The following is a 27,892-nucleotide window of genomic DNA, read 5'->3' as shown; positions in this document are numbered from 1 at the left end:
CTAGGGGCTCAGCCCGCCCCGCACGCAGCGGCGGCGCCGGGGCACGAACGCCCGGCCCCGGCCGCGCCGCGGGACCCCCGGCGCCCCCGCCGCGCTCCCGCCTCCCCGGGCCCGCGCCCCCGCCGCCGCCGGGCCGCGCCGGGCCGCCCGCCGCCCCGGAGCCCACGCCAGGAAGCGGCTGACGCGGCTCCGCACTTCACATTTTGTTCCTTCAACTTCGGCCGAGGGGCCCCGGCGCCCGCCCTCGCCCCCGGCGGCGGGGCGCTGCCCGGCGCCCCCGCGGCCTCCCCGGCGCCCCCGCCGCCCCGCCGGGCCTCGGCCCCGCGCCCCCCCCGCCCGCCCCGGGCGCCCCTTCCGTCCCCTCCCTGCGCGGCCGAGGGCGGGAGCCGCGCCGCCTCACCTCCTCCTCATGCGGGCGGAAGGCGCATCGGGGTCCGGCCTCTGTCAGGTGGTTGCGCCGCCGCCCCTCGCCGGGCGCACACAAAGCGGCTCCGCGGGTCCCGCCGCCGCCGCCCGCCCGGAGCGGCGCTGGGGCTGGCGGTGCCGAGGAGGAGCCGCCGCCGCCGCGGGGGGAGACGCGGGGAGAGCGCGCCGGGCGGGGAGACACTGCCGCGCTCCGTCCGGCCGGGGAAGAGCAGCCTCGCGACGGCGCCGCCGGGAGCGTGTGCGCGTGGACCCGCCCGGGACCCTCGCGGCCCGTCCGCCCGCGCCTCGCGCCTCGCGCCTCGCGCCGGCCGGGCCCGCCGACCCGGCCCCGGACGCCCCTCGCCGCGGCGCGCGCCCGGCCGTCCGTGCCCCGCAGCCGGCGCCTCGCGCACCCAGCGGCCGGTCACGCGAGCGGGCGAGAGCACGCGAGAGCAGGGCGCGCGCCTCGCGCCCGCCCCTTCCTCCGCCGGCCGCGCCTCCGCCTCCCTCGGGCCCACGGCGGCCGCGCCGGGCAGACAGCGCCGCCTCCCGGTTGGCGCCAAGAACTGCTCCGCGGAGCGCCGCCCGGAGGACCCGACCCGAGAGGCGCGCCCAGGAGGAGGAGCCCGGGTGGCGGGAAGCGAACCCGGGCCCCGTGACCCGGGGAGCGGGCCCTGAGGTGCGGAGCGGCGCTTTCAGCCCCCGAGAGGAGTTCGGCTTTGGGGGACGTGGAGACCTGGTTGGACGACGGGTGATGGGTGGGAATGACCCGGGTCCCTCCCCGGGGGCAGGAAAAAAGCTGCAAGATGAGGAAAAAAGTTGGGCAGCGTGGCCCAGCGTGGGCTGCTCTTTCTCGTTCCTTCTGACAGCACCCGAGTGTGCCCTCCCCACTTTCGATTTCTAAAATTAATATTTTGAAAGCTGCGGGATATGAAAATAGCATTGAGTCGAGCAGTTCTCAAAGTAGGGTCTGAAACCTAGGCTCCTGGGCCCCACTCCCAGCTCTGAGAACCAGGATCTTGAGAGTATAAGAAGCATTTTAACAAAATTTGGGAGATGGTTGTTATGAATGTGGAGGAACGCGTTTTAAGCACACACCCAAAATAACTTTATTTCATCCAAAGGGAAGCCCTGTGCAGCCGTGTTTGAGTAATTTAACGTAAATCATCGTAGCTCATGAACCCCCCCCCCCGAGTTTGTGCGTAATTTCAGAAAGCAAAGTTGAAGAAAGAGTACCATAAGAAATAGCATTCGGCTTTGAAACTGACCACTAACAGTTTAAAATGATATTCACATTTTTTATTTAAATTATTCTTGTTTAAATTTAAGTTAATATTCACGCTTATGTCTGGTCTTGTCCATATCCTTTTACTTGATTTTTAAAATATTAAAGGGACTGCACTCAATGAATTGTTTTTCAGTTGATACACAAAGGATCCAAATGATCCTGCAATCCAACATGGCATAGTTGCTGAGTTGCTGAAACTCTGCCCCAAATTGGTGCTTTGTACTTGGGTGTTTATGGTAGCACGCAGAATCTGTTTCAGGTTGTCTTCATACAAACTATTAAATCAACCAAATTTGCTCTTTTTTAGGTGCTCTCGCTCACTTTTATTAGTCACACCTAAATAACTACAGAGTAATGGGAACAAGTGGAGAGGAAGGAAGCCCATGGTCTAAGGTAAGGAACTGTGGGTGCAATGGTAGTGGGTTTGGTGGGGTGGCATGCATCTGAGGAGGTGTGATCCAAAGCCCCAAGTTATATACAGTGTTGTAAACCATTGTTACACCCCAAAATACCTGTTTTTTACTTTCTTTCTTAAACATTTGTTACCACTCACACTAAATGAGAAGAGATCATTCATTTATTCAACAATCATTAAAGAGGGCCGACTATGTAAGACATTGTTTTGAACACTGAGAAAAAACTGATAGTGAGGAGAACAAAAAATCTCAGCCTTCGGGGGGCCTCCCTGGTGGCACAGGGGGTTAAGTCGCAGCACTATGAAGCTAACCACAGCCACTGCAGCACAACTTCGATCCTGGCCAGGGAGGTATCCAGGTGGCACAGCTGATCTCTCCTGCCTCACCGGCTGCTCCCCTCAGCAGTGGATTTCAGTCCACCAGACTGTTCTGTTCCCCACTCTGTCTCTGGTGAATCCTCTCACCTCTTGCACCTCTGGCCTGTACCCCAGTTCTTGTATGCATAAATAAATATCTTTTAAAATTAATATAATCAGGCACCTGAGGTACAGGGAAGAAAAATAATAATAAAACAAACTCAATAAATTTTCTAAAATTTTAATATTAACATTTAATATGTTTTGAAATTAGGGGCCTCCCTGGTGGCACAAGGGGTTAAGTTGCAGCACTATGAAGCTAGCCAGAGCCACTGCAGCAAGAGTTCGATCCCCGGCCAGGAAGCTGCCCACATGGCACAGCAGACCTCTCCTGTCTCTCCCGCTGCTCCCCTCAGCTATGTCTTTCAGTGGATCCACCTGTTACGGTTCCCACTCTGTTTCTGGTGAATCCTCTCACCCCCTGCACCTTTCCCCTGTACCCCAGTCCTTATATGCATAGATAAATAAACCTTTAAAAAAAAGAATTATATCAATGCCAAAACACTATAGAAGGTTTAGGTTTAGAAACCTAAAAACAAAAATCCTAATTTTTATTTATTTTTGAAGTACCATTGTTTTCCACCCTTACTGATATTTTGACAGTATAGGAGTCTCCCCTCAGTTGTGGTCACCATAGCTCTCCCACACCAAAGCCCCTGTAGTCCACCATAGTCCATTGTTCTCCCTCCCACTTCTATCTCATCCTTCTCCCCAACCCCTCTGGATGCCTCAGATCTATGGTCAAGGGTTGAATTTTAATGTTTGTCGTTGTCTGAGCTGGTTAGAATCAACACTGAGGGCCTCCCCTGGTGGCACAGCGGTTGAGCTCTGGGCTGCGAAGCTGCCTGCAGTCTCTGCAGCACCGGTTCGATCCCTGGCCGCCACCGCCAGCGAGGGTCCCACGTGGTGCCGTGGTCCTCTCCTGCCGCGCCTGCTGCTCCCCTCAGCAGTGTGTCTGATGTTCTGTTCTTCACTCTGGCTCTGGTAAATTCTCTCACCCTCTCATGCCTCTGACGCTACCCAGTGCTTATATGCATAAACAAATAAATCTAAAAAAAAAAAAAAAAGAATCAACACTGAATTTTATGAAATCTTGTCCATGATACAAGGACCCAGCTTGACTGGGTTGAATAGCCCCCAAATTTATGTCCATCAGTAACCTTAAAAGGTGACCTTATTTGGAAGTAGGATCTTTGAAGTTATAATTAGTTCAAATCAATTCTTACTGAATTAGTGTGGGCTCTAAAGCTAATGACTTATGTCCTTATAAAAAGACAATGTGGAGTCAGACCAGAAAGAAGTCTAGGTGATGGGGGAGGTAGAAACTAGGTGATTTAGCTGCAAACTGAGGAATAGCAAGGATCACCAGCAAGCCCCAGAAACTAGGAAAAGAGGCCAGGAAGGATTCTTCCTTTGATCTTCCAGCGGAAACATGGCCATGCCCACACCCTTATCAGTACTTAAAATTTTTTTTTGGATTTCTGGCCTCCCAACATTAACAAGTTTTTGTTGTTTTAAGCCTCTATATTTATGGTACTTTGTTACAACTGTTGTAGGAATATACAGGAACCACATCTAAATTTTTTCTTAAAGTGTTAGTTAATAGCTTCAAGATGGCAAAAGCATTTCTCCTGATAAATGAATTTCATCGTGCTTATTTTTTCCTTTTATACTTTTCCTTAAGACATTCCTTTTTTTTTTTTAAAGATTTATTTATTTATTTATACATTTATACATGCACTGGGTACAGTCAGAAGCGCGGGAGGGTGAGAGAATTCACCAGAGCCAGAGCGGGGAACAGAACATGCAGACTGATGAAGTACACTGCTGAGGGGAGCAGCGGGTGGCAGGAGAGGTCTGCGCACTATGTGGGACCCTCGTCCTGTGGCCGGGGATCGAACCGGCACTGCAGAGGCTGAGGGCAGCTTCACAACCCAGCGCTCAACCGCTGCGCCACAGGGAAGTCCCCTTAAGACATTTCTTCCTATTTTCCTTGCATACTTTGTATATGGTTTTTCTCCATATACATATTCTCCAAAAAATTCACATTATTTCCAGTAGTTTTATTTACATATATTGATTATAATTTTTTTCTTTCACATTTCTGCTACATTTCTCCTCCCCCTCCTTATATTTATATCCCTTATATATCTCTTATATCTCCTTTAACCCTTCTTCCCTATCTCCTCCCTCTTAACCTCAGGAACTTCACTTTGTTTACAAATGTCTGCTGATTTCTATAAGTTACTTAGCTGAATCATCCACTCAGGCTTGCTTTACTATACATAATTCCCTCATGTTCCTTCTATTTTGCGGTAAGTGACAACATTTTAGTTTTCCTTGTGACTGAATAGCATTCCATAGTATGGATATACCTCATCTTCTGGATCCAATCTTCTGTCAATGGATAAATTGAGGTTTCTTCCCTGTCCTAGCTATTCAGTGAACAGTGCTACAATAACCATTGTATAAACCAAATAGCGTATAGTGTTTTCAGTTGATGGCTTCATGTTCTTTGGATAGATGCCCAGGAGTGGGATTGCTGTATCATATGGTATTTCCATTTTTAGTTTTTCAAGGTAAATCCAGATCACTTTCCAATATGGTTGAACCAGTTTACATTCTCACCAACAGTGTAATTGAGTTCCTCTTTCTCTGCATTCTTACCAGTACTTTTTTTAAGAAAGTGCCATTTTGTGGATGTGAGATGATATATCATTGTGGCCTTAACTTGCGTTTCTCTTATTAAAAATGATGATGAGGGGCCTCTCTGGTGGCATAGGGGTTAAGTTTTAGCACTTAATCTCTTCTAGGGCCTGAGTTTGATCCCTGGCCAGGGAGCAAACCCACGCAGTGCAGCAGACCTCTCCTGTTTTGCCACTGCTCCCCTCAGTATTTCAGTCAGTCCACCTCTTCTGCTCCCCACTCTCTCTGTGAACCTCTCTCACCACCCATACCTCTGGCCTACACCCCAAGTTCTTCCATGCAAAAAAATCAATAAAATCTTAAAAAAGAAATAAAGCGTTGAAAAATTTTCCAAGTATCTTTTGGCATTCTAGATTTCCTCCTTGGTTAATTGTCTGTTCAGATCTGCTGCCTATTTATTAATTTTTTTTATTATTTAATTGTATATATCTTTTACGTATCTTGGATATTAACCCCTTGTTGGTTGTAGAAAGTATAAATATTTTCTCCATAGTATGTCTTATTAACTACTTATATTTTGTTTTTTTATTCTTTAATTTTTTTATTGAGGTAACATTGATTTACAACACTGTATATAATTCAGAGGAATAGGATCATGCCTCTTCAGATGTATGTTAGTTACTACACTATACCTACCTCTAAGGCACCCATAGTCATCCACCATTTCTTTTATGTTTTCTGTGTAACTAAATACTTATGTCTTTTTCAATGTGTAAAAGCTCTGTTATAGGGCAGGGAGGGAGCACCCCAGACCCTGCAAACCTGCCTGCTCTAAATAGGTTCTGCCATCCGCCGCATCAACACAAAACATATGAGACTTTAATGGGAAGGAACTTTATTACAATTAGGAAACAATACATGAAAGGCAAAGAATATAGTTTCTTTTTTTTTTTTTTAATAGAGGCATGTTATTTATTTATTTATTTGTTTGTTTGTTTGTACATGCACTGGGTACAGTCAGAAGCGCGGGAGGGTGAGAGAATTCACCAGAGCCAGAGTGGGGAGCAGAGCAGGCAGAAGGACCAAAATATACTGCTAAGGGCAGCAGCGGGTGGCAGGAGAGGTCTGCGCGCCATGTGGGACACTCCTCTGGTGGCCAGGGAGCAGCTGGGATTGAACCGGTGCCGCAGAGGCCGCAGGCAGCTTCGCAACCCAGCGCTCAACCGCTGCGCCACTGGGGAGGCTCTATCTCAGGTTTTGAATCTAAATCCTTAATCCCTTTGGAATTTATTTTTTGAGTTTGAGATTGATCCAACTTTGTTCTTTTATATGTGGCTTTCCAATTTTCCCAGCAGTTTGTTAAAGAGACTCTACCCATTGTATGGTTATATCTCTTGCTTTTGAACCTAAATTTTTACTTTTGCTTTTTTAAAAAATTGATACAACATTGGTTTACAACACTGTATATGATTTAGAAGTATAGGATTGTAGCCTTTAGGTGTACCACACTACACCGACCACTAGCAAAATTTTTACTTTTGAAAGAGACCCATAGAACATTTATAAAGTGTGACCAATAACTTACCGGATTTCTATATTTTCCTCAATTGTATTAAGTTTATGAGACTCAGCTTATCCCTAGAATCTGCACTTTCATTTTCCCATTTTTTTATGAAATAAGAATGATATGGAAGCAAATATTTAAATAATTACACAAAGATGAAGAAACTGCAAAAATAGAATTGTTGACTGGCAGACAGCTCTACCAAGCTTTGGCTCAAAGTTTGTCTGTGAGTGTACAAAAGTCCAAAACTGGAATTTAAAAAACAGTTTAGGAATGAGAATGTGTAATATGCCAAGTGACATGAGGCTGTATAAAATTGAATGAGTGAAATTCAAAGACTACTTGTTGAGTAATCAAGTAATTCTTTTACGTTCACATTAGTAACTAAGAATTTTTACAGATGTGATATTTTCTATTACTTATAACAATCAAATGTGGTTATGATAGTAACTGATGTAGATTGTAAAATTAAGTGCCTGAACTTCAAATTTCTGGTTGAACTGGAAAGGTAGCCACATTGGAACTTGTAGCCAGCACTATCTGACTTGTCAAAGGAATGTGCCAAAAATTTATGCAACCTTTGTTTTCTGAATTTTTCCAAGTAATTCCAGAAACTGAATAGTTCTTTGAATATGGGTTACCTAGATAAAGACCATTTTGGAAAAACTCTTCAGAGTTCAATTATGCATTGACTTGTGCAGAACTAAAGAATATTAAGCAGTGAATTTGTAAGAAATTTATTTATTAAAAAAGATTTATTTATTTTTACATACAAGAGCTGGGGTACAGGCCAGAGGTGGGGGGAGGGTGAAAGGATTCACCAGAGACAGAGCGGGGAGCAGAACAGGCTGATTGACTAAAACACACTGCTGAGGGAGCAGTGGGTGATACAGGAGAGATAGGAGAGGTCTGTTGTGCCATGTGGGTTAGCTTCCCGACCAGGGAGCGTACTCATGCTGCAGTGGCTGTGGATAGCTTTATCGTGCTGAGACTTAACCCCCTGCGCCACCAGGGAGGCCCTCCATAAGATATTTAACAAGAGTTGTTCACCTTACAATCATAACTGAGATTTATCATGATTTTCTAGGGATAGAAATTTCCCAAAAGGATTTTTCTCGACAAATCAAAACTTAACAGGAAAACTTTTTTTTCTTTCCACACTATTGAAAATATTCCTAGAACATTCCAGTTCTCCTTTTGGTCTTTAGAAGCTACTGTGTAGTGAATATAATGGGGGATCTTATGTGTCTCAGGGCTGTTAATCTAACAGAAACCTGAAATTTACAAAATTGTAGGTGTGAAATCAAAGATTGGTTGAGACTAGAATTTTCCGTGGAAGTTATTTTGATTTCTATGTGTATTGTTTTTTGTTTTTTGAGGAGAGGCTTGTTAAGGCACAAGGGGTTAAGTCTCAGCATTATGAAGCTACAGGCAGCCAGTGCAGCCTATTCCTGGCCTGCCAGGGAACTACCCCACATGGCACAACTGACCTCTCCTGTCTCACCCGCTGCTCCCCTCAGCAGTATATTTCAGTCAGTCTGCCTGTTCTGCTTCCTACTCTGTCTCTGGTGAATCCTCTCACCATCCCCCCCACACCTCTGGCCTACAGAGTTCTTGGATGCATAAATAAAATAAATCTTTAAAAAAACAAACAACAACAAAAACAGGGCCTCCCTGGTGGTGCAGCGGTTGAGCGCTGGGTTGCAAGGCTGCCCACAGCCTCTGCAGCGCCAGTTCAATCCCTGGGTGAGGGTGAGGTGTGGGTGAGGGTCCCACAAAAAACAAAAACAAAAACAAACATGACAAGCAAAATCTACTTCTAATGAGCTAAAGTACCAAATATTATTCCCTTCCTGGGACATAACTCATACCATGAGGAAATAGAAGGGACATTTGGCAATATGAATACCTACAGAGGAAGAGATAAAGACCTACTTAGACTATTAAGAACACAAAGGAGGTCTTGAAAATGTGAAAAATCTTATTCTGTATATACTGCAGTGATATGATTGAATATATCCCACTGGCATAGAACAGAATGCTTCGCAGTCTATGCCAGAGGTGAAGATGAGAAAAGACAAGAAAGCGAGGGGCTAAAGGGAGGGTATTTTTCTGTGTGGGCAGAGAGAGGAATAGCCAGGTAAGGTGGCTCCATGGGCTAGGTAGAAGGACCTCTGCCCATTGGGGGTTGGGGAAGTTGATATGAAAAGAGTAGAGGAGCCCTTTACATACTGTTACTCCCTCGTGACTCTGATTTAGGCGATCTCATGCCAATTTGAAGCACTTTTGTGTACATTCTGCCAGAACATAAGCTGTGCAAGGGCAGGGTTTGTTTGTTTTGTTTTTTTTTAAAGATTTATTTATTTATGCATACAAGAACTGGGGTACAGGCCAGAGGTGTGTGTGGGGGGGGTGAGAGGGTTCACCAGAGATAGAGTGGGAAACAAAACAGGCAAATTGACTGAAATGCACTGCTGAGGGGAAGCAGCGGGTGAGTCAGGAGAGGTCTGCTGCACCATGTCGGTCACTTCTCTGGCTGGGGATTGAACTTGTGCTGCAGAGGCTGCAGACAGCTTCACAGGTTGCGTCTCAACCCCTTGTGCCACCAGGGGGGCCTTTTTTTAAAAAAAAATATTTAAAGAGCAGGTTTATTAGAGAAAGGGACAAAAGAATAAAGGACACTTGCATAGACACAAATGGGCAGGAAGACCTGCCCCGAGAGAGACAGGTTTGCTGAGAGAGGCCAGCATGGTTGCAGGCAGGCAGCCTTGAGGAGGGCAGCCTCCACTGAGGTAGGTCAGTGAAGAGAAATCCTGGCATGATACAGGTCATGGGCAGGCAGGAAGGCTGCTGCCCTGCGGAGGGAGAGAGTTGGTGGAAGCACCTGCATAGTCACAGGTGGGCAGATGGAGTGCTGCTGGCAGGGGTCTTTATTTTGATTACTTATGTATCCTAAATGCCTAGAACAGTGTCTGGCACCTCTGGGTACTCAAAAAATATTTGTTTAATTGAATAAAAAAATTCTGGACCTGTGAATATGCCCGACTGGCTAACAATATGGTTGTTTAATATTGGAGTACTCTACTCAAGGCATGATTCTGGTATTTCATCAGAAATTAATCACAGCGGGACCTCCCCAGTGGCGCAAGGGGTTAAGACGCAACCTATGAAGCTGTCCACAGCCTCTGCAGCATGAATTTGATACCCTGGCCAGCCAGGGAGCAACCCACATGGTGCAGCAGACCTCTCCTGACTTGCCTGCGGCTCCCCTCAGCAGTGTACTTCAGTCAATCCGCCTGTTCTGTTCCCCACTCTGTCTCTGGTGAATCCTCTCACCCCCTACACCTCTGGCCTGTACCCCAGCTCTTGCATGCATGCATAAATAAATTTTTTTAAAAAAGAAATTAACCACAGTGAAGACATGAAGCAACCTAAATGTCTATTGGCTAAATGAAGAAAATATAATCTATAGTCATTCAGTAATTAATGATATTTCAGTCTATAATGAACCATGTATACGGTGGTGGTCCCAACAGACTATACCACATAACCTGCGGGGTACTAGACTGTATCATCTAGGTTCATGTAATTATATTCTATGACATTTACACAATGAGAAAATTGCTTCAGGATGCATTTCTCAGAATATATCCCTATTGTTAACAATGCATAAGCTGTATATAATGGAATATTATACCATCACAAAAAGGAAGGAAACCTTTCAACATGTATGGATCTTGAATTATGGATCATGCATGGATCATGCATTACACTAACTGAAATAAGTCAGACAGAGAAAGACAAATATTGTATGATCTCACTTATATATGGAATCTAAACAAAAATAAAAACAAAACCTCGAAAATATGAGAACCAGAAATGGGGGTGTGTGCAAAAAGAGTGGTGGGTCCAAAAGGTACAAATTTTTAGTCTTAAAATAATAAAATCGGGCCTCCCCTGGTGGCACAGCGGTTGAGCAGTTGAGCAGTTGAGGCTGCCCACAGCCTCTGCAGCGCCCATTCGTTCCCCGGCTGCCAGCAAGGGTCCCACAAAAATAAATAAATAAATAAATAAAATCATGGGAATGTAATGTATAGTATATTGACTTAGTTAATAATACTGTTTATATACCTGAAATTAGTTAAGAGAGTATATCTTAAAAGTTCTCATCACAAGAAAACAAAATTTCTAATTTTGTATAATGATGAATATTAACTAGACTTATGGTGATCATTTTGCAATAAATACAAATACCAAATCACTTTGTTTTACACATTATGTTTTATCAAATCATTACGAAATTAATGTTATATATCAAGTATATCTCAATAAAAAATAAAAATATTTTAAAGAAAGAAGACCCAAAACAGCAAAAATTTAAGAATATAGAGTCTGCTATTTCCTTCTTTCCTTTTCCCAGTTATTTTTTTTTTCCTTTTTCCAGTTTTTTATCCAATCACATCAACTCTGAAATGGGTTGACTTGATAAAAGACCTAAGAGAAGGTGTGGAAATATCACACATTGACTTTAAAAAGTCTATTCCGGGCCTCTCTGGTGTCATGAAGGGTTAAGCGTCAGCACTATGAAGCAATCCTCAGCTACTGCAGCACAAGTTTGATCCCTGACCTGGGAGTTGACCCATATGGCACAGCAGACCTCTCCTGTCTCGCCCTCTGCTCCTCTCAACAGTGTTTTTCAGTCAATTCACCTGTTCTGTTCCCCACTCTGTCTCTGGTGAATCCTCTCACCCCTGGCCTCTCTGGCCTATACCCCAGCTCTTGTATGTTTAAATATATAAATCTTTAAGGGCCTCCCTGGTGGAGCAAAGGGTTAAGCACAGCACTATGAAGCAATCTTCAGTCTTTGCTGCACGAGTTCAATCCCCGACCCACCGTGGAGCTACCCACATGGTGCAGCAGATCTCTCCTGTCTCACTTGCTGCTCCCCTCAGCAGTGAATTTCAGTCAGTCTGCCTGTTCTGTTCCCCACTCTGTCTCTGGTGAATCCTCTCACCCCTCAAACCTCTGGCCTGTACCTCAGCTCTTGTATACAAAATAAACAAATCTTTAAAATATATATATAAATCTTTTTTAAAAGTCCATTTCTTTAATTACTTAAGTTATTATGTTTTATTATAATGAATTATTTTAATTATTAGCATTATATCTATTTGTTAGATGTTATAATAATTATTTTATTTATTTGTTTTACCTAACAATATATAATGCAAATATATGGTAGAACTACCAACTAAAAATAGCTTACATATTTGGATATGAAACTGCATAGGCAGAATCAATGATATTTTATTATCCAGTCAGCTGACTTGATTTAAAGCTTGAGGATATCTTTCTAGCTTTTGAAATTCTAAGAAGTTCTGGAATAGAGTTTTGAAAGTTTTCCACCAAAATTTCTTTGGTTCATGACTTTTAAGGTTGTCCAGTAAACTAATTGTATTAGTATTTACTCATAAAGCACCCCTAAACTGACTCTGCAAAGGTATTAGATATGGTCTGCAAAAGCCTTGCTAGATAATAAACTTTTACTTAGACACCTAGGGCTTTGTAACAAATGTGCCACTCCTGGTTTTCCAGTTAGTATAAATTTTCTCATTAGAGCTTCTACTTTTTTTTTTAAAGATTTATTTATTTATTTATACAAGCACTGGGTACAGTCAGAAACATGGGAGAGTGAGAGAATTCACCAAAGCCAGAGCAGAGAGCAGAACAGGCAGACTGACGAAGTACACTGCTGAGGGGAGCAGTGGGTGGTAGGAGAGGTCTGCATACCATGTGGGACCCTCGTCCGTTGGCCAGGGATCGAACCAGTGCTGCAGAGGCTGCGGGCAGCCTTGCAACCCAGCACTCAACCGCTTTTTTTCTTTTTTTAAATATTATTTATGCATACAAGAGCTGGGGTAGAGGCCTGGGGGGGGGGTGAGAGGATTCACCAGAGACAAGAGTGGGGAAGGGTAGAGGTGGATTGACTGAAATACACTGCTGAGGGGAGCAGCGGGTGAGACAGGAGAGGTCTGCTGTGCCAAGTGGGTAGCTCCCTGGCTGTATGGGGATCCAACTTCTGGCGGGCTGCAGTGGCTGCGGATAGATTCATAGTGCTGCGACTTAATCCCTTGTACCACCAGGCTGGCATCTAGAGCTCCTACTTTCTTGCAAATAAAATGTTTTAACGCTTCTCACCAGCTTACTAGGTATCTAGACATATAAGCATGCAAAAGATAAAACTTGAGCCAAAGTTGGGAGCCCATCATCATCATTGTGTCATCATCATCATCATCATCATCATCTTTTTCTTCTTCTTCTTCTTACCTGTACAACTATAGTTCCTCATAGTTTAAAAAAATACTTGGAGGGCCTCCCCGGTGGCGCAGCAGTTGAGCGCTGGGTTGCGAAGCTGCCTGCAGCCTCTGTGGCGCCGGTTTGATCCCCAGCTGCTCCCCGGCCACTGGAGGAGGGTCCCACATGGCGTGCAGACCTCTCCTGCCGCCCGCTGCTCCCCTCAGCAGTGTACTTCGGTCCTTCTGCCTGCTCTGCTCCCTGCTCTGGGTCGGTGAATTCGCTCACCCTCCCGCGCTTCTGACTATACCCAGTGCTTGTATGTATAAATAAATAAATAAATAAATAAATAAATAAATCTTTTAAAAAAATACTTGGAAACAACAAACAGTTCAATTTAAAAATAGGCAGAAAATCTGAATAGACATTTTCAAAGAAGACATACAGATGGCCAACAGTTACATGAAAAGATGCTCATTATTATTAATCATCCATGAAATGCAAATCAAAACCACAATGCTATATCATCTCACATTTTTTTTAAGATTTATTTATTTATGCATACAAGAACTGGGGTACAGGTCAGAGGTGGTGGAGGCTGGTGAGAGGATTCACCAGAGACAGAGCGGGAAACAGAACAGGCAGATGGATGGAAGTACATTGCTGAGGGGAGCAGCGGGCGAGTCAGGAAAGGTCTGCAGCACCAGGGTGGGTTGCACCCTGAATGGCTGGAGATCGAAATCGTGCTGCAGTGACTACAGATAGCCTCACAGGCTGCGTCTTAACCCCTTGTGCCATTAGGGAGGACCTCGCATATTTTAACTGTCTATTATCAAAAGGCAAAAAATAACAAATATTGGTGAGAATGTGGAGAAACAGAAACCCTTGTGCACTGTTTGTGGAATGGAAATTGGTGTGGCCAATATGGAAACTGTTTGGAATACTTAACTTTGCAGGGGAGAAACCGTGATTATGAAGGTGGTTTTCCCAGATGAGGTTTATCTGTTGCACTCTTGATGTTCTGACGCCTGTGATTTCCCCAAATGTGGGAAACACAACTGCATAATTTGTGGTGGTGGGGCACTGCATTTGTGTTCTTCCTGGTTTAAAAAAAAAAAAAAAAGCTTGGAAGCTCCTCAAAAAATTAGAAATAGAACTACCATATGATCTGGCAATTCCGGGAATTTATCTGAAGAAAATGAAAACACTAAAAAAAGATATATGCATCCCCATCTTCATTATAACATTATTTATAATAGATAAGAAATGAAAACAACCTGCATGTCCATTGATGGGCATAGGGCTTTCGCTACAGGCTTACCCAGTTCTGATGGCAGCAGATGAGAAAACAAGGGCAGCAGGAACAAATCTTTATTATGAGGCTGCAGCAGTGTCCAGCAAGGGCAGGCCTCCTGGGGGCCCCCAGAACAGTGGCCAGTGAAAGACCATGAGAGGCCATCCATGGAGGAGTCCTATTAGCTTTTATATGATTTATAGACAAAGCCTGAATGTGGCCAAGTTTAGGCCTAGTTTACAGAACTATGTTTTGTGCATGCAAACTGTGCATCATGGTTACATTATTATTTACGGCTTTCTGCACATGCAGACTACATCTCAAGGCTACATGTATCTCCTAGGCCACATGTAACTTGAAGGTCACAGAGAAAAACAGTCTGAGAAGTTCTGCGAAATCTATGTTTCCCCATGGGCCCTACAAACGGTAAATGGAAAAATAAATTGTGAGACATACACATGCGCTAATACTATATAGCCATAAAAAGTTAAGAAAATCTTGCCTCGGGCCTCCCTGGTGGTGCAAGGGGCTAAATCTCAGCACTATGAAGCTATCTGCTGCCACGGCAGCATGAATTGCATCCCCCACCAGGGAGCTAACCTACATGGCGCAGCAGATCTCTCCTGTCTCACCTGCTGCTCCCCTCAGCAGTGTATTTCAGTACATCTACCTGTTCTGCTCCCCGCTCTGTCTCTGGTGAATCCTCTCACCCCTCACCCCGGCACCTCTGGCCTACATCCCAGCTCTTGTATGCATAAATAAATAAAATAAATCTTTTAAAAAAAAGATTTATTTATTTGTAGAAATGGGATAGGACCAGAAGTGTAGAGGGTGAGAGAATTCATGAGAGACAGAGTGGGGAGCAGAACAGGCAGATCTACTAAAATACACTACTACTGTGCCATATGTTAGCTCCCTGGCTGGGGATCAAACTCAGGCTATTGTGGTGACAGGGCTGAGACTTACCCCCTAGGCCACCAGGGAGGCCCCAATCCTAAACATTTATATGACATCACCAAAAAAACTGTTGAGCTGAAATGAGCTTTTTTTTTTTTAAATAATTTTTTTAAAGATTTATTTTATTTATACAAGAACCGGGGTACAGGCCAGAGGTGGGGGAGGGTGAGAGAATTCACCAGAGACAGAGTGGGGAACAAAACAGGCAGACGGACCAAAGACACTGCTGAGGGGAGCAGCCAGCAAGGCAGGAGAGGTCTGTCGCACCATATGGGAATCTCCCTGGCCGGCTGGGAATCAAACTGGCACTGCAGAGGCTGTGGACAGCTTCACAGTGCTGCGCTCAACCCGCTGCACCACCAGGGAGGCCCTGAAATGGACTTCTAAGAATTAGAAGTAGGAAAAAAGAATAATCGGATTAGAGGAAAGACTTTTCATTCTGTATTTAGAAAATAATATAGACAATCCCATTGTCATATGATAAGGGGATCAAAGATCACACTTTTAGAAAATGAGAAAATGGAAAGATCATTCATTTGATTTTTTTAATTAAAAAAATTATTTTTGTGTAGAAGAACTGGGGTGTAGGCCAGAGTTGTGGGGGGTGAGAGGATTCACCAGAGATAGAGTAGGGAGCAGAACAGGCAGATTTACTGAAATACATTGCTGTGGGGAGCAGTGGGTGAGACAGGAGAAGTCTGCTGTGCCATGTGGGTAGCTCTCTGGCTGGGCATCGAACTCAGGTTGTGGTGGTGATAGGGCTGAGACTTAACCCCTAGGCCACCAGGGAAGACCCTCATTTGACTATTTAATCCACAAGTATTTATCATTTTCCAACTATATTTTCTAGTTGAAATTGGTGCTAGGGACTGGGAGTTGAAAAGTGAAGGTCCACAGTAATAATTATAGTTGGAGGTGGAACAGGTGTTACAGGACCAGCCCAAAAGTATATCATTTGTCTATAAGGAAAGAATTCACCAGAAAACTCTAGGTGTAGCTGAATCAGGCAAGGCTTTTATTAGAGGCTCATGCATGAAAGAACCAGTGCTAGAAAGGAGAATTTAACCTGATTCCTTGAAGGGAGCATGAAGTAGATGTTTAAAGAGTAGATCCACAAGTGAGGCTGTAGAGAGCTATGTCATAGCTTTTTCTGGGTTAGGCTATGTCCAGGCATGTGCAGACAGGTTACACTGCAACTGCACATGTAGGGTTCTTTAACTTCTCCCTCCAGGAAATTGTGAGATTATCATTAGTCAGGATCTAACATTTTTTTTGTCTAGCAAGGTACCTTATGATCAGTAAGGTGGGCCAAATTGTTTGGACAGAGATCACCAGGCCATTACTCAGTCCATCAGTTCAAACAGGACTTGGGGCAACTTCTCTTAGCAGCTTGCAATTTCATTTACTTAGGTTGTCTACAGCCCCCTGACAAATAATCATATCAATAGTTATTTATAATTAAGATGATTGTGGTTAACGAGAACTTCTGTGGTTAAAGAGAACAAGATGCTCTCTGAGAGCTAACCTTTGTCTACCTTTTATATTCTTTTAAGATTTATTTATTTATTTATGCATATAAAAGCTGGGGTGTAGGTCAGAGGTGGTGGGGAGGGGTTGGTGAGAGGATTCACCTGAAACAGAGTGGGAAGCAGAACAGGCAGATCTACTAAAATACACTGCTGAGGGGAGTAGCTGGCGAGACAGGAGAGGTCTGCTGTGCCATGTGGGTCAGCTCCCTGGCTGGGATTGAACTCGTGCTGCAGTGACTGTCCACAGCTTCATAGTGCTGAGATTTAACCTCTTGTGCCACCAGGGAGGTCCCGTGAGCTGTGTCTTGAAAGGGTAAGTTTATTAAGCGAAAAAAATGTTTGCATGGACACAAGTGGGCAAAGAGCTGCTTTTTGCCAGAGAATGAGGTATTCTTATATATTGTTCTTTGTGGAATTTATTTATTTTTTCATGGGGTCAGGTTGAATTGGTTTTCTGTAAAGATTCATGATGTTTTCTGGCCTCACCTCTAGTTTTTGACCTTGAGAAAACTTCCATCCCAAATTTTCTATTGTAAGCTTCTGTCAGTTCCATGCTGTTGCAGGTGCTTGTTTGTTGCTGAACATTACTCCACTGTAAGAATAAACCACAACTTATTTATCCATTCACCTGTTGATGGATATTTGAGTCATTTTCAGATTTTGGATGTTATGAATAGTGATGTTATGAATGTATCTTAAGTGGTATTTTGGTCCACTGTTTTTCCCACCTCTATGCAGTGTAAAAGCAAGAATATACATTGAGTTCTATAGAAGCATAAAGTAGTAGGGACCTCCCTGGTGGCACAAGAGGTTAAGTCTCAGCACTATGAAGCTATCAGCAGCCTCTGCAGCATGAGTTCTATCTCTGGCCAGGGATCTAACCCACATGGCTCAGCAGACCTCTCCTTTCTTGACCACTGCTCTCCTCAGCAGTGTATTTCAGTCAATCCACCTGTTCTGCTCTCCACTCTGTCTCTGATGAACCCTCTCACCCCCCATGCCTCTGACCTGTGCCCCAGTTCTTGTATGCATAAACAAATAAATCTTTAAAAAAGTACAAAGGAGCAGCTCTCCGCCCTCCTGTGACTGTACAGGTGTTTCTTTTCATATACTTTTTTTTATTTAAATATTTTATTTTATATAATTCTTAAATCTTTTTTCATCTTTGCACAATGTGTGCATTTTCATTTTGGTTATATTCCCCATACAATTGCACCCCCCCCCTTGTTTTGATTCTAGTCTTTGCTTTCCCCGCCCCTCCCTCCCCACCCTTCTTTTCATATACTTTTCCCTTTGCAAAACAACAGCAGCAGCTTTTCCTGCTTGCTCGTATCTGCAAGTGTCTTCTCCTTTCCTTTTTTTTTATATACATATATAATAAACCTGCTCTTTTGAATACAGAAAAAAAGTACAAAGGAAAGTTCAATACTTGTTGACCTCCTTGAGGTACTTGATTTCTAGCATTACTGATGAGAAAAGCTGGGTCAGGTAATTTAACACTACTTGAAGCAACCTGGCCTGAGTTCCAGATCAACAGTATCTGATACATGAACCACACTTTGAAATGGAGTCTGTCCAGGTAGGGAAGGTTTCTTGTTGATATCTGAAGGTGGAAAACCAAACTTGTCTATCCCTCTAGGCTAATCAGGGATCCAGAACTATCTAAAGACTCATTATCCATTGCCAAATTCTTTTTCCTCTTGTTCTATTTTCCTCAAAAGACTGACCTGATAGCAAAGATCTGTAACTCTAACTTGACTGTATAACCCAAATGAGTTTTTAATGTGTCTGTGTATTCAGCAGAATCAGCCTCAGCATTTGAACAACTCCTTTGTTGAGACCTGCTGTGGAAAGTCAGTATTACTCCCATGTGCATCTTTACTGCCATTTTAGTCACTGCATTTGTAACTTTGTTTTATTTTTTTTAAAGATTTAATTATTTATATATGTAAGAGCTGGGGTGTAGGTCAGAGGTGCAGGATGTGAGGGTGAGAGGATTTACCAGACAGAGTGGGGAGCAGAGCAGGCAGATTGACTGAAATACACTGCTGAGGGGAGCAGTGGGCAAGACACAGAGGTCTTCGCACCATGTGGTTTAGCTCACTGGCCAGGGATCAAACTCATGTTGCAGTGGCTGCAGATAGCTTCATAGTGCTGAGACTTAACCCCTTGTGCCACCAGGGAGCCCCCCCCCCCCCGTTGGTGACTTTAAATTGACGTACAACACTGTACAAACTTGGCAATATTATGAATATCAGTCCTTGATGAAATTTTCATATTTCTATAAGTAAACAAAGATGGTATTTTAAAGACTTTTTTTTTTCCTTTGAGAAAAGACATTCTTCTTGCAGGAATTTTCTTCCCAGGGAGGATTTCTATGGCTTTTTCATATTTTACACTCTCCGTGATTCTGCTGTATTTCTTCTTTATTGTATACTTTTTAAAGCTCAAAGTCAACACTTTATCACAGTCTCCTAGATAATTCATTCTTTCACACATTTAACTAATGCTTCCTATCCCATCTTTGTCACTGACTATTCTCTAGGTTTCGCTCAAATGCATCTTTCTGTGCTGACAGGGTTTTTCCTTTTTGCCTTTCCATCTTAGCCTCTAACTACCATACTTAAGTATGTACAATAAAGAATAAGGGGAAATTCTTTTTTTGATAATCTTTTGAAATGATAACTGGAAAATCTCCCTCTAAAACATCTAGATAGAATGCTGGATAGAATATAACAAACATTCTTTTAAATAAAGAACTGTATCAGTAAATAAGTAGGTGTATTAGAGGGTATACGTCTACAAATTCCTCTTTTGTATGCATGTCTCATTGTAATGTGACTTTGCTGCTACTTATCTTAAGAGATAGAGTCCAGAATAGACAGTTCTCCAAAGAAAACTTCAAATGGCAAATAGGCACATGAAAACGTGTCCATCATCTCTCTTTTTTTTTTAATAGAGGCATGTTTATTAATTTATTTATTTAATTTGTTTGTTTTGTTTATACATGCACTGGGTACAGTCAGAAGTGCAGGAGGGTGAGAGAATTCACCAGAGCCAGAGCGGGGAGCAGAGCAGGCAGAAGGACCGAAATACACTGCTGAGGGGAGCAGCGGGCGGCAGGAGAGGTCTGCGCACCATGTGGGACCCTCCTCCGGTGGCAGGGGAGCAGCCGGGGATCAAACTGACGCCGTGGAGGTCGCGGGCTACTTCGCAACCCAGTGCTCAACCGCTGCGCCACCGGGGAGGCCCCATCATCTCTTATTATTAGAGAAATGCAAATCAAAACAAAGATATATCACCTAACACCTATGATGATGACTGTTACCAAAAAACAAGCATCAGGGGCATCCCTAGGTGGTGCAAGGGGTTAAGATGAAGCACTATGAAGCTATCCACAGCCACTGCACCACGAGGCAGGTGGCCCACATGGGGCAGCAGACCTCTCCTGACTTGCCCGCTGCTCCCTTCGGCAGTGTTTTCAGTTGATCCACCTGTTCTGCTCCCTCCTCTGTCTCTGGTGAATCCTCTCACCCCCCCCCCCCACATCTCTGGCCTGTACCTCAGTTCTTGTATGCATAAATAAATAAACCTTTAAAAAAAATTTTAAAAATCAACAACTTTTTTTGGCTTAAATTAGCCAAATTTGTTTTCAGTTGCTTGCAATTATAGACTCCTAATCAATATAAGCATATGTTGCTTTTTTAAAAAAGATTTATTTATTTATGCATACAACAGCTGGGGCACAGGCCAGAGATGTGGAGGGGAGGGGTGTGTGTGAGAGGACTCACCGGAAACAGAGTGGGGAACAGAATAGGCAGATTGACTGAAATACACGGCTGAGGAGAGCAGCGGGCAAGGCAGGAGACGTCTGCTTCGCCATGTGGGTTGCTCCCTGGCCGGCCGAGGATTGAACTCATGCTGCAGAGGCGGCAGACTACTTCATAGTGCGGTGCTTACCCCCTTGTGCCACCAGGGAGGCCCTAGCATATGTTGCATTTTTAAGAAATTTTTTTTACAATGGAAAGATAGAAAGACTCCAATTTAATCAATTGTTCTTTGGTTGCTATTTGAGGAACATGAGAATTTTCATATTCACCTACCATTTTGAGGATTTTTAGTAATGGAGAACAAGGGAGGCAGGAGACCCCTGTGAGGACTCTGGTGGCCATGTTAGCCCTCTCAACTTAACTCTTCAATTAACATCATTCAGGAGGTACTTCTCCCTTAACTTATGGGAAGCAGACACATGATTTTTTTTTTTTAAAGATTTATTTATTTATTTACACAAGAACCAGGGTATAGGCCAGATGTGCGGAAGGGTGAGAGGATTCACCAGAGACAGAGCAGGAAACAGAACAGGCAGAATGATGAAATACACTGCTAAGGGAAGCAGCAGGCGAGATAGGAGAGGTCTGCTGCGCCATGTGGGACCCTCGCCGCCAGGCTGGGATTGAACCAGTGCTGCAGAGGCTGTGGACAGCTTCATAGCGTGGCGCTCAACCACCTGTGTCACCAGGGGAGGCCTCAGACACATTTTTAAAGTGCTACTCTTCACAAAACAACTACTCAAAATGCTCATTGAAAGTTGTATTTAGGGGCCTCCCCGGTGGCACAAGGAGTTATGTCGCAGCACTATGAAGCTATCTGCAGCATCTGTAGCATGAGTTTGATTCCTGGCCAGGGAGCTACCCACATGGCACAGCAGACCTCTCCTGCCTCACCCACTGCTCCCCTCAGCAGTGTGTTTCAGTCAGTCCTCCTGTTCTGTTCCTTACTTTATCTCTGGTGAATCCTCTCACCCCCAACACCTCTGGTCTGTACTCCAGTTCTTGTATGCATAAACAAATAAATCTTTTTTTTTTGGAAAAAAGTGAACTGAGGGACCTTTTCCTCGGCTTTGAAAGGGACATAAAATAGGAGAACAAAGACAAAAGATAAAGAATGGATGGAAAGAAGAATTTTTGAGAAATAGATATGTTTCTAGTTGTGCCTAGAATGTGTGAGCAAGAATTAAATACAATTACTTTGTTTATGACTGTGTTGTAAACATAGTAGCTTTACTGCAGTCAGGTCTAGCTCTCGTCCATGCTTGATTTGGGGTTCTTGTAAAATATGCTAACTCCATCTTTATTATAATAAATCTAGGAAGGATGTAAGATACCATGTGTAGTTTTCTGTGTTTGACAGAATACTTTTTACTTCCTAATCCCCATCTCAATTTTGTATTTTTCTAGGGCAGTTGTTTTCAATGGGGTGAGATAGGGTGAGGAGTATAGGGGGTGGGGAGGGAGGGCTGCCCCTCAAAATTATCTCTATAACCTTGTAAAACAAAATACATATTCTGGTCCCTACCACTGAACTACTGAATTAGAATTTCTGAAACTGGAGTTTGTTTTGTTTTTTTTTTTTTTTGCTTGTTTGTTTTAAAATTAAAAAAAAATTATGTAGATAAAATGTACATATAATGAAATGCATAGATCTTAAATGCTCAATTCACCAAATTTTGATAATTATATATACAAAATAATTACCACCCCAAACAAGATAAAGAACAATCCCATTATCGTTAAATTCCCTTGTGCCTGTCTGGTTTGCTCAGTCTACCGGAAGTAACCGTTCTTCAGATTCTATCTCCATACCTTAGTTTGGGGATGCTAGAAATTTAAAAAATACAGACAAGCAGAATGAAGCATAGCTACATGAATCAGCTTGAATAAATCTGAAAAATATATAGCAAAGCCAAAAGCAAGTTGCAGGAAAATATACAAAATTACTTCATTTTTATAAATCATATACAACTTAAAAGTAGGTATACACAATGACAATTATTCTTTAGACATAACATGTAGTAAAACAAAGGTGTACGTGGGAATGATAATCATTAATTTCATGATGGAGGCTACCTTTAGTGGAGTGGGAAAGACAAAGAATAGAGAACACTCAGAGGATTTCAACACTAATATTTTAATAGGCTGAGTAAGGGGTACATGGTTACTTGTTATATTATTTTTACCTTTCTTTATGTCTGCAATATTTCACAATGAAATAATTAAAACTTCATAGAAGATTTTGATGTGCATGCCCTTATAATCTCAAGAAATACTCAGAGTTTTAATAATTATATAAGTAAGTATATTTCAAAGGGCAGAAATAATTATGTCATCAATGTTCAAGGAACACTTTTAACCTCTGTTTTGGCTACTACATTATGGTTTACTATAATCCGTTAAGTACATTCAAGCTTACATACTCCACAAGGGCATGGGTGATGTTCTATCTAATCTTTTATTCTTCTGAATACCTGATGTTATATGCACTGTACACAGTAGACATACATGATTTCTTTTTGAAAAAAAAAATTACAAGATTTTAAACCTACCATATCTACCCATGTTTTCACATTTTTAGGTTTTCTGTCAACCTATAATATTTTAAGGCCTTTTTTTTTTTAAAAGATGCATTTATTTATGCATACAAGAACTGGGGTGTTGGCCAGAGGTGCAGGGGTGAAAGGATTCACCAGAGTCGGGGGGAGCAGAACAGGCAGATATACTGAAATATACTGCTGAGGGGAGCAGCGGGGGTGACAGGAGAGGTCTGCTGCACCATGTGGGTAGCTCCCTGGCCAAGGATCGAACTCATGCCGCAGTGGCTGATGATAGCTTGATAGCACTGAGATTTAACCCCTGTGCCACCAGGAAGCCCCCTTAAGGTCTTGATGAAACCCACAAACATTGATTTTACATCCACCTACATATTAATGTATCTGCATTCAAAAGGAAAACAGCATGCCCAAGGGGCTAGTATACCACTCCATACCAGTCTTGTGATATGCCATTATGACGTTTAACACAGTGAAGGAGAAAGACAGTTGGTACAGAGAAAAGAAGGAAAATAAAAGATTCTTCCTTGAGGGGCCTCCCTGGTGGCACAAGGGGTTATGTCTCAGCACAATGAGCCTGAAAAGAATGGAAATATGCAGAAAGATGATGAAGGAAGTGAAGGCATGGGGTATTAGGACTGGGTTTAGCTGGGTTCAGACAACCCAAAGAGTCATTTTATGGAAGAGAGAAATTTATGTTTCTCTCTTTTTTTTTTTTTAAAGATTTATTTATTTATTTATTTATTTATTTATACAAGCACTGGGTACAGTCAGAAGCGTGGGAGGGTTAGACAATTGATCAGAGCCAGAGCGGGGAGCAGAGCAGGCAGAAGGACCGAAGTACACTGCTGAGGGGAGCAGCGGGCGGCAGGAGAGGTCTGTGCGCCATGTGGGACCCTCCTCAGGTGGCCGGGGAGCAGCTGGGGATCGAACCGGCGCTGCAGAGGCTGTGGGCAGCTTGGCAACCCAGCGCTCAACTGCTGCGCCACTGGGGAGGCCCTTTTGTTTCTCTTATGTAAAGATCTGGAGGTAGATATTAGGGCTGATAACAGTTTTGCAAATTCTTATCTTGCTACTTAGACTTAAGATGGTTTTCACTTCTCAACACCCAGGTAGCAGCTTACCTCCAGTCATAAGGTCTTCATTCCAGCAAACAGAGATGACAATGGGGGAAAAAGCTCACTCCCTTCCTTAAACACACTTTCTGGATGTTGCACCTATAACCTCTGCTTACATATCACTGTCCAAAGTTTACACATGACCACACCTAGTTACATAGGGTTTTTGGAAAATGTAGTCTTTTTTTTACATTTGAAAAGGACAGGTTTATTAGGAAAAGGAAAGGAGAAAATGCTTGCACAGGCACAAGTAGGCAGAAAGAGCTCCTGCTGAGGCTTTGCAATGGGAAAAGGTTTGAAAAGAAACACCTGCACAGTCACAGGCAGGCAGAGAACTGGCCAATGTAGTCATTATTCTGGGTGGGCTTTATGACCAAATGAAAATCAGGATGAAGAAGAGAGATTAATAGATCAAAGAAGGGCCTCCCCGGTGGCGCAGCAGTTGAGCGCTGGGTTGTGAGGCTGCCCGCGGCCTCTGCGGCGCCGGTTGGATCCCCGGCTGCTCCCCGGCCACCAGAGGAGGGTCCCACATGGCGTGCAGACCTCTCCTGCCGCCCGCTGCTCCCCTCAGCAGTGTACTTCGGTCCTTCTGCCTGCTCTGCTCCCCGCTCTGGCTCTGGTGAATTCTCTTACCCTCCCGTGCTTCTGACTGTACCCAGTGCATGTATAAACAAAACAAACAAACAAATGAATAAATAAAAACATGCCTCTAGAAAAATTAAAAAATAATAATAATAAATAGATCAAAGAAATATTTTTATTTTGTTATATAATACTATGTTTACTATACATTATGTTATGCACACTATATATTTATATTTATTGCATAACAGAAAAATATACCATAAAGTGTTTCTCTTAAAACAAATGAAATACACACACACACACACACACACACACACATATGATAAGTCTTGAGGACAAGTTTCTCCATCTTATTCTTCTTCAAATTATTTTGTTTTTTTTTAAGCTTTCTTTTCCACATTAGCTTTAGAACCTGTTTATCAAGTTTCATGAAAATTTCTAATAAAGGTTTGGTTGGAACTGCATAGAATTTTAACCTCTTTTTTTTTTTTTGGTTACAAAGCTACTTTTAATACTTCGGGTGAGCCCCACAGGAATAAAAAATGAAGGGGTAGCCCCCCTCACCCCCAGGACTTGTCCAGGTGGGGAGAGGCTACCTGAGGGGAAGGAAGCACAAAAGGGACCCACTGCAGACTCGGGGCAAAGGGAATGCCATTGGTGGTGGGGCCTGTGAGCACTACAGGAGGAAAGGCCAGCGTGATGGGACTGGCTCCAGGCACGCAGGCGAAGGGCGAGAAGGTTGGACACGAAGCCACAAAGCTACTTGGGTTCCTCCTGTTGCAGAAATAAATTCTAGCCTTTTACCCAGGCAGGGGAAGAACAAGCAGTACTTTAGGAATGGTGAGGTCAGGAAAGCTTTATTACTCATGCATGAGGTCCCAGACCTGGGTAGTCCCATAAGGTCTGAGCACTGATTTAGAGACAAAGAGTTTCTTTTATACACAACCACTTTACATTGATAACGTTGGGTAGTTAGCACACAAAATCTTGACACAGGAGAAGGGGAAGGCTGCAGATCTTCCAGGATGGCCTGGGAGATCAATCAGCCTAGCAGGCTGCCAGCCCTTGTTTAGATATGCTTTTTAAGGAAGCAAACTTTTTATTTACTTTACATTTCCAGGTCTATGACTCTTTAACAGGGAAAGATTTCTTTTTCTTAGCAGTTCCCTTTCACTCCTTCTTCTCGTTTGCCTTTTTCTGCTTCTGCTGCATGATTTCCCAGTACCGCTGCTTGCGGGCAGCAGCAGATAGCCCGTCTTCTGGGCGCTGTCCTTTAGCGGAGTCTCTCTGCTTTTTCATGTTCTTCTGGCTGGCCAGCTCGCGCTGGTTACCGCAGGTCACAGAGACCACAGCGGCTGCGGCCTGCCTCCATTGCCTCCCCGAATTTTAACCTCTTTCTTCTCAATGTCTTCTTATACATTCCTTAAGTGGTCATTTCGTGTTTTATCTTCTTCCAGGAGGCCTTACTGAACTTCCTAGATAAGGTTAAATTTCCTTGCTATACATCTCTATAGCATCCTGTATATCCCTTTAAGTAATAAAGACCAGACTTATAATGCTTTTCTCAAAATCTGTCTTCTGGCCTGCAAAGTTCATAGGGATCGTGTCTGTCTGGTTTGCCACAATATTGCAGCATGCAATGTAAAACAGTTTGTTTTTAAGACATACTTTTTAATTTAAATTAAAAACATTAAAGGGTGTTAGCTGTTTGGGGTGAAGGGCTGAGGGGATGAGTATTTTTTTTAAGTTTTTCTCCCAAAGATTCATTTATTTATGCAAACAAGAGTTGGGGTACAGGCCAGAGGAGTAGGGAGTGGTGAGAGGATTTACCAGTGACAGAGTGGGGAACAGAACAGGCAGATTGACTGAAATACACTGCTGAGGGCATTAGGGGGAAAGGATGTCCTAAAGCTAATTCCATACAGACTTTGTGGACTCCACCCCCACTCCAGACCAAAGCCATCAGAACATTGGGAAAGACAAATCCTATCACTACGAAGGGAAGGTTGCTGGAACCTGAGGGTGGGGTTAAGCAGCCAGGTTTGCTATAAAACCAGGCACCTGGGCTTTGGGGGGGTTCCCCCTTTTTTTTTTGGCTCTCCGCCAGCTCGCAGCGTCCGGCCAGCTCTCAGAGTGCCTTTGGGTTTCCAGGTCAGCGGATCGGGTAGGACGCATTAAAGACTTTATTTCCCTATTTTCTCCCTGAGTTGTACATTTCCTCATTTCCCTTTCCCTTGTAAATAAACCTTTTATTAACCTTTTGTGTGTGCCTGCAGTGGAGTATTAATAAGTCCCTTTTAAGTGCGTGGGTGAGGACCCACAGCCAAGCAACCCGTTTTATACCAGGGCCGCTGCTCCATAACAAGGGAAGCAGCGGGCAACTCAGGAGAGGTCTACTGCACCATGTGGGTAGCTCCCTGGCCAGGGATTGAACTTGTGCTGCAGAGGCTGCGGACAGCTTCATAGGTTGTGTCCTTTTTTTTTTTTAAAGATTTATTTATTTATTTATTTATACAAGCACTGGGTACAGTCAGAAGCGCGGGAGGGTGAGAGAATTCACCAGAGCCAGAACGGGGAGCAGAGCAGGCAGAAGGACCGAAATACACTGCTGAGGGGAGCAGCGGGCGCAGCAGGAGAGGTCTGCGCACCATGTGGGACCCTCGCCTGGCGGCTGGGGATCAAGCAGAGGCTGCGGGCAGCTTTGCAACCCAGTGCTCAACCGCTGCGCCACCAGGGAGGCCCCATAGGTTGTGTCTTAACCCCTTGTGCCATCAGGGAGGCCCCGGTGAGTTTTTAGTGAGTACTATGCAAGACAGGGATAGTCAGCACGGTGAGGCCCCTGAGGAGCACTATAAAGGGATTAGCCTCAGGTAAGAGGAAGAATACCTTGTCTACTTCACAGGAGAAAGATCAGGAAAAGTTGCAGTTAAGTAGGTAGGTGAGAGTTAACAGAGTTCTCCATAATTACTGTTACCTTTTACTCTTTTTTTTTTTT

General features: G+C 43.8%; 1 protein-coding gene across 1 annotated transcript; it reads right to left on the bottom strand.

Annotated features, from left to right (window-relative positions):
* Positions 1 to 26,003: 26,003 nt before the first annotated feature.
* LOC311171416 (small EDRK-rich factor 2-like) lies at positions 26,004 to 26,212 on the bottom strand. Its single transcript, XM_084234251.1, has one exon. It carries the CDS (start codon positions 26,194 to 26,196, stop codon positions 26,068 to 26,070), a length of 129 nt encoding a protein of 42 aa, XP_084090377.1. The 5' UTR covers positions 26,197 to 26,212; the 3' UTR covers positions 26,004 to 26,067.
* Between the last annotated feature and the right edge of the window lie 1,680 nt (positions 26,213 to 27,892).

The sequence above is a fragment of the Talpa europaea genome, assembly GCF_964194135.1.
Source record: "Talpa europaea genome assembly, chromosome: 5".
NCBI classification, from domain to species: Eukaryota; Metazoa; Chordata; class Mammalia; order Eulipotyphla; family Talpidae; genus Talpa; species Talpa europaea.
This window is presented reverse-complemented; position numbering and strand designations above follow the sequence as displayed.